General features: G+C 39.3%; 1 protein-coding gene and 1 long non-coding RNA gene across 4 annotated transcripts; both read left to right on the top strand.

The window, feature by feature from the left end:
- The first annotated feature begins 449 nt into the window (after positions 1-449).
- umad1 (UBAP1-MVB12-associated (UMA) domain containing 1) lies at positions 450-3,737 on the top strand. 2 transcript variants are annotated; one of them, XM_017041038.2, is made up of 4 exons: positions 450-830; positions 1,453-1,541; positions 2,500-2,585; positions 3,147-3,737. In XM_017041038.2, exons 2-4 carry the CDS (start codon positions 1,460-1,462, stop codon positions 3,420-3,422), a joined length of 444 nt encoding a protein of 147 aa, XP_016896527.1. In that variant the 5' UTR covers positions 450-830; positions 1,453-1,459; the 3' UTR covers positions 3,423-3,737. The 2 variants fall into 2 exon arrangements, with proteins under 2 accessions (XP_016896527.1, XP_016896529.1); XM_017041040.2 differs by lacking the exons at positions 450-830; positions 1,453-1,541 and adding an exon at positions 1,711-2,010.
- A 442-nt stretch (positions 3,738-4,179) lies between these two features.
- LOC112488557 (uncharacterized) lies at positions 4,180-7,240 on the top strand. Of its 2 annotated transcripts, none has more exons than XR_003052755.1 (3): positions 4,180-5,433; positions 5,473-6,906; positions 7,123-7,240. It is a non-coding gene; the product is annotated as an uncharacterized LOC112488557 (long non-coding RNA). The 2 variants fall into 2 exon arrangements; XR_003052754.1 differs by having other exon boundaries at positions 5,473-7,018.
- The last annotated feature ends 2 nt before the right edge of the window (positions 7,241-7,242 follow it).

Genomic DNA, 7,242 nt, shown 5'->3' with positions numbered 1-7,242 from the left:
CAGGACCTGAATGGCAATTCCCTTTTTTTTTATGAATATTTACATTGCAGCGTACGTACATGCAGGCCACAAAACAGACCTGGCCGAATTCCGTTTGAGTAATTACAGCGTTACATTCACTCACTGGATCGTTTAGTTCCACTGTGGCGACCTTTCCTTCTCCATCTGTCAAAGTAAACGTCTTTCCTGACGGATGGACCTAAAAATAAAATACATAATACATACATAATAATAACAATTCAAGTGACCATTATTTGGGATGCAGTGACATACAAGCACGTCCGGTGTTATGCGTACTGAATTTGACTAACTGATACTAATACTAACCTTTTCGACTCGACCGACGAAGCACACTGGTTTGTTGATGTGCTGCGAGAGCATAGACCAGTTTATTCTCGATTTAGGAGCCTCTACGATACCTGCCATATCCATGTCTGTCTTAACTGAACAAAAACTGGGAATGGAGCAAGAACACAGAACGCGGGAAAGTTTTGTTGGTTGCTTTTTCTCTGCAGCGTATTCCGGGGGAGTGGGGTTATTTTAAACGACGTCGATAACTAAAACTGACTTGGCTGTGAAAGACAGGGTATTAAAAACAAACGCACCAAACAATTTAGTGACGTATAACTGTGCGCTTAAAATCACCTCCCTCCAGAAACACAAGTATATAGTTCCGCGATGCAACCCTTATACAACGATTCGCTGAGGAACTATTGTGGTTTCCGCAAGTTTCCACACGAACAAAGGGACGTGTTTATGGTAGTGACGTACAGACCGAACGAAAACAACAGATGACATCCCACGACAGTACGTCCATAACGGAATAAACGGTACGTTACCAAACAAGTTGTCGCTCAGCTAAAAACCAAACAGTAGTAAAATACAAAGCTGTAGGAAAACTTAACCTCACTGTTTGTTTTGTTAAGAGGAATATCGATACCGCTTCTCCATTATTCTTATGTGGTTATAGTTTCGATTTGACCGCAAGAAGACTAGAAACATAACACAGTGACTCCATTATTAATGAGTATAATCTCGAGTGTATACTGTGTGCACGTGATGTTCTTGTTCGAAGTAGCTGATTTAGGGCTAACAACCCTATTTTCAAAACATTCAAATCCACACACCCCCTTTATATGCACACACTATATTATGTTTTATTTATACCGCACATAATACATATTTTACCCCCGTTTTTAATATTTATAGTATTCACTGCATTTTAATTATTAGTGTATAATAGTTACACTGTACCTGTATATAAATCAACCAATACAAGTAACAACAAACGCGACATTTAATTAAAAATGTATACAATTAAGGGACCAGGTGTCAGGCTGTATCTTTGCATTTCTGCTGCCATGATAATGTTTGTGTTGTTTTTATTTTTACTAATACAAATGAATGATGGCGTAGTGACATTAATGTTCACCAGTGTCCTTCTGTTGACAGTGGCGTCATGTTCAGTTTCCTTGGACTTCGAAAAGAATCAAAGAAGTCAACATCTGACAGGGAATCAGATGGAGGCTTTGTCATTATTGGTGAGAGACCCATGTTTGTTCTTCCATACAGTGCAGAACAGTATGGCAGGCATGCCCCACTATATATATATATATATATATATTTATTCCTAAAGACTTTTATGTCACTAAAGGTTTGTCCTCGCTGAAATTATAATAACTGATGATTTAGTGATGTGTCTTGCGTCCTGGCAATGTTTGATCACTCAGGTCAGCTGATCAGTCTCGTGTGGTTTCCCTCTGCCTCTCATAAACACCTTGCTGTTCCAGACTGTTAGGAACTTCTCTGTAGCCTTTGAGTTATATGTCTTTAATGGTTTTACACAAAGGAATGTGTTTCCTTTGGTTTTAGATTCTGTCTTGTTTTTTTTTTTTTGGTTTTTAGTTTAGTTAGCGAGAGTGACCAAGCGCGGGTCAGTGACAGAGCGTCCTCATATCAGGAGCAAAATCCTGCAATAGTTGCAGACTTGTAACATGGCATACTCGACAAGTCAGTTGGAGCAGTTTTATACCATGAAATAACCACAATTATTTGATGCTATTTCGTTGGACACATCAAAGGATTCTAACCTTATACGATATTAAGCAACAGCTTTACATCGATTTAATGTATCTGCAACATTATTATACTATAACATCACTAATCTACCTGCACTAAAAAAATGGTGTAAGGAGAGCCAATAATACTGCTAATGCTAAGTTGTTAATAAGATGAGGGAAGAAGAGGGATAAATGGTGACTTTTCTGAGTTACACAAGACCATTTCAGTTGGTAAAGGTGTTTTGCGTAGTTCTTACAAATGAAGGGTAATTGTATTTGGTCATAATTTATCTGGAGCTCATTTTGTGTAAAAAAAAAATTCATGAATCGTATCGTGAGTTGAGCGTAACATTTTCAGTTTGAGTGAATAGTTTAGTGTTGTCGTTTTACTTTCCATTCGTTTCTTAGTCATCTGATTTCTTGTGTTTTTTTTTTGCAGGAGAGACGGTGGAGGAACAAAGGAGAAAGATCCAAACCATGAACATTACACAACCATCAACAAATGTAATAGTGCAGCCTTCAAAGGTACAAGTATGTTCATAAAATTACATTTGAAGTCAAACACATGCTGCACAGTGACCACATTTGTACAAAGCAAGCTTCTTGGAACCAGCTTTACTGATTTGGTTATATGCCCCCCTCCCGCAAAATATACAAGATATATACATATATATACATACATATATATATATATATATATATATATAATATAATAAATAATATTTTTATATATACAAAAATAAAATACAATATCAGCAATTTTTTTCCAACTGAATGAATAAAAAAATATTAAGAATTAAATGAATTTGTCCTGCTGTTTCCCCGTCTTCAGCAATTCTGCAGCCATACTACTGAGCACTAGTCACTGCAGGGCTTTGAAATACTAGATTAGAAAATGTAAGTGATCAATGTACAGTGTTCCCTCTCTATATACAAATGTAATTTTTTGTACTCCGTTCTACGTAAGTTTCGCTGTATCGCAGTATTTTACGGAAATTAAAAAAAAAAAAAAATCCAATATTTTCGTGATAAAACAAACATTTTCCATCCGTCTTGGCATTGAAATACTTTTCTTGTCTTTTACAGCCATCTTACGCACCTACTCCCACTCCTGCCATCAAAGACCTCCACACGCCCTTATCTAGCACGGAGCCAGCTGCAGGGCCCGCAGTGATGGAAGCAGTGTCCACTCTCCCCGACATCCTCTGCGACATCCCTTTCACATTGGCTCCCCACGTCCTAACCATGCAAGCAGGTGTTTCAGTAATCCCTGATGTGCTGCTCCTCCGGGATATTAACTTTAACCTGGCTAATTTTCAGTACGACTTCACTCTGGAGAACTCGGTACTCCACAGCACTTAGATGGTTTGATATCAGTTCGGGAGTTCAAATCTTTAAAGCTGGGGCACATAGTAGAAACGATTAAAAAGTGATTGTGATCATATTTGATAAAAGGATACCCGAGCTCCCTAAATTATAATAAAACCAACCCTAACAGCTCGCAATAACTGGATTTATAGAATACATTTAGGTAAATATTTTAGTTAGGTGTTTTTTTTTCCTAAACAGGATTTATGGAAATTACATCCTTGTTAAGGTAAAATTGGTAAAATGAGGCAAACCTGTAATTTTGTATTAGGATGTCAGTCGGCTCCAAGTTGAAACCAAAAAAAAAAAGAAAAAAAAGAATGGTAAATATTACATTTTTATTAACTTTGATAACATTTTGTCACTTGAAATTTTCTTACATTTCACAAAACTGACTTTACTAGGTTGCGAATGACTATTGTTAATGTCGGACAACGATATTTAAAATACCACTCATTTTAAGATGTCGAGTACCACTGTACAAAACGTACGTGTCCTTTTGTATATATTAGATCAGGCGTGGGCAAACTAAGGCCCGGGGGCCGGATGCGGCCCGTTCAGCTTTTCAATCCGGCCTGCCAAACTTTTCCAAATTCTAGAATTTATTTATATTATCATTATACTTCTGCCTTTCCCCTGCAATACTAACGTTCCCCCAATAGATGGTGTAGAAAATGATAAAAGCATTTTAGCCTTTATGCATGACTTTCACATGTCATTTATCTTAGTTCACACGAATGTTGCCCATGACTTTCACATGTCATTTATCTTTCACACGAATGTTGCATCTATCTGCTCCTGACCCGGCAGCCCCCTGTTCAATTTTAGGACAATTGTGGCCCGCGAGTCAAAACGTTTGCCCACGCCTGGGTTAGATGAACTGATTCCAGATTTTGAGCTATTGTTTTTGCTTACCGCAGCTCAGCAAACATCTTAAATGTCCCTGCACTCCTTCGACCTAGTTGTTTACAGTAATCAATTCATCTACAGTCTGTGTTTTCATGTAGTCTCTTCTTTTTATCGACATATTGTTCTTCCTTCCAAAATACATAGGAACCTCGGTTCTCTAACTTAATTGGTTCCTGAAAATCGTTCGTGAACCGAAAAGTTTGCGAGAACTGAAACAATTTTCCCGCAAGTGCTCAATCTGTGATCACTTGCTTCCCGCCTGATATCGTTGGCTTGTTCGGCAACTGAGTTATATTCCCATAACTTGGGGCAAATTCTTGGTTAAAAATTTTGTTCGTGAACCAAATATGTTCTAGAAATGGAAGCGTTGGACAACCGAGATTCCTCTGTATTTAAATTGAGGGATTTTTTTTTAGTTAAGTTAAATGTAGGCGTTTACAGTTGGAAAAAACGTGTTTACCCACGTGGCAATGTTGTACAGAACCTTCGTGGACTGCTGTTTGATGCTGAAAACACCAAAACATGACGTGGCTAAGGCAAACGTGTGAGTTCTGATTTGCCAAACATTAAGCAGAAACAATACCAATAAAATAGAAAGAGAGATTCAAGTTAATCACTGGTAGCAGAATAAGATGTTATGAGTTCACAGCTAAATTTGTATTTTCACCAAAATAGAAGAACCAAAAACGCCTCTCACATGTTTGAATTGTACAGTAAGGGTGTAATGCACCCAAAATGCTTGGTTGTCTGGTGATGAGGTTATGGTTGAGGTTATGAAGTATGTTATGGTTATGGTTAGAAACCACGCTATTTGGAAACAAGTGTAAGAGAAAAGTAGAAGTAGTTTACGTAATTCAGCAGTAGTTGAATTGGTTTCATGTAGCCGGAGTACATGTGACGATACATTATTAGAAGAGAACAGGGAATTGTCAGGCCTACCTACACGGCTGCTGCCCTTCCTGAGTTATCCATCCATCCATCCATCATCGTCCGCTTATCCGGGGCCGGGTCGCGGGGGTAGCAGTCGGAGCAGGGACACCCAGCCCTCCCTCTCTCCCCAGACACTTTCTCCAGCTTTTCTGGAGGGGATCCCTAGGTGTTCCCAGGTCAGCCGAGCGACATAGACGCTGCACAGGTGTTCCCAGGTCAGCCGAGCGACATGGACGCTGCAGTGTGTCCTGGGTCTTCCTCTGGGTCTCCTCCAGGTGGGACATGACACGAGCACCTCCCGAGGGAGCCTTCCGGGGAGGAGGGGTTTCGATGTAAATGCCCAAGTTACATCTTGATGTATAAGTGCATTGGCTCTACTTTGAGCTCCTCTTGGGTGACAGAGCTCCTCACCTTATCTCTGAGGGAGCACTCTGCTCATTTCGGCCGCTTGTATCCGGGATCTTGTTCTTTCGGTCATGACTCAAAGTTCATGACCATAGGTGAGGGTGGGATCATAGATAGACTGGTAAATCGAGAGCCTTGCCTTTCGGCTCAGCTCCTTCTTCACCACAACGGACCGATACGGCGACCGCATTACTGTGTTAATGTTATTTAATTACCTATCCCTTTGTTTGTTTTTTTTCGTGTTTATTTTTTTTTTACACTTAATCAGACCCGGTTTTCAAAAAAACCTGCTGTGCCTCAACAATGCAGTCTGTATACCACTCTGTACATCTGCCTCTTTAAAAGGTTTTTTTTTTTTTTTTTTCCCCAACCTGTTGTTGCTGAATTTGACTGTGTAAAGTTTTACAAATTGAATGTAAAAATTGTGTGTTTTTCTATAAATAGTTTTTTCCCCTTACGGCCCCCAATTTCAGGAAATTGCATAATACAAATTAAAAACGCCCAATAGTCACTCATTTTGGAAAAGGAGACGGGCATGCTAAGCACCGCATTATACTAACTGAAGACATGAGCTACTCTTGGTTTGAGTATTTACAAAATTCAAAGTGCACCAAACATTTTCAACACGACACTGGTCCAGACGAAACTGCACTGTTCCTGAGAACAGTGGCACAGATGTCGAACTCCTTTTCACCTTTATAGATGTAACCACTCCATACGATGTTAATACATTTTCCTGGAATTGATTATTATTTATATAAATTACAAATATTGTTCATTCATGTGTAAAAAAAACCCCAAACGTTTAATTTAACAGAAAGAAACGCAGCAGCATGGACTTTATTAAATGCTTTTTTTTTTTTTAAGTTCTTGCGGGCCATACAAAACGACTTAGGCGGGCCACATTTGGACCGCGGGCCTTGAGTTTGACACGTGCTGTAGGTTATATTTCTTTGAATACATATCTTGTGATGTTATATATATATATATTAAAGGTAAATGAGAAATATTATTGAAATATGGTTACGAAAACAATATTCGAGTTTAAAGCTTAAAACGTACACGACATTCAAAATGTATACCTTTAAAAAAAAATTCATATTCGATTTTATGTTTATTGAGTTCCGCAGATTCCCTAAATGATACCATCCCCAAGTCCACGCACCGCTGTCAGTCGTTGATAACGATGGGTGAAGGAAGACGACCGAGGAAACGGGAGACCAGGCTGGAGGAAGTAGGATGTTGCGAGAATACAAAAGCAACGCGATAATAAGTGGAAATTTAATTAACTCTACAGGTGTTTGGGTGTTGTAGCAACCTCAGTAACTTTTAACGAAGCCGGGGAAGTATGTGAACATGAAACTGAGTCATATATGTGTACAGCAACGCGGAATTTAGCTGTTGCGGTCATTTGACGTTGATATTTTTTTTTTCGTTTCCTAATTCCAAGTTCCACTGGGGGACCATGTTCGCATCCACAGCAGCAGGCAGGTCTTCCGAGCAGCAGCAGCAACAGCAGCAGCGCCCCGCAGCAGCCAGCTCAACCACCCCCAACGATAACACGGGCCAG

This window comes from Cynoglossus semilaevis, chromosome 18 (genome assembly GCF_000523025.1).
Source record: "Cynoglossus semilaevis isolate Cse_v1.0 chromosome 18, Cse_v1.0, whole genome shotgun sequence".
In the NCBI taxonomy this organism is placed as follows: domain Eukaryota; kingdom Metazoa; phylum Chordata; class Actinopteri; order Pleuronectiformes; family Cynoglossidae; genus Cynoglossus; species Cynoglossus semilaevis.
This window is presented reverse-complemented; position numbering and strand designations above follow the sequence as displayed.

What these genes read in the sequence shown, in the direction of transcription:
- umad1 (XM_017041038.2), top strand. Translation starts at nt 1,460, where the DNA reads ATGTTCAGTTTCCTTGGACTTCGAAAAGAATCAAAGAAGTCAACATCT. An exon ending in TGGAGGCTTTGTCATTATTG is followed by an intron (nt 1,542 to 2,499) that starts GTGAGAGACCCA and finishes TTTTTTTTGCAG; the next exon opens with GAGAGACGGTGGAGGAACAA. An exon ending in TAATAGTGCAGCCTTCAAAG is followed by an intron (nt 2,586 to 3,146) that starts GTACAAGTATGT and finishes TGTCTTTTACAG; the next exon opens with CCATCTTACGCACCTACTCC.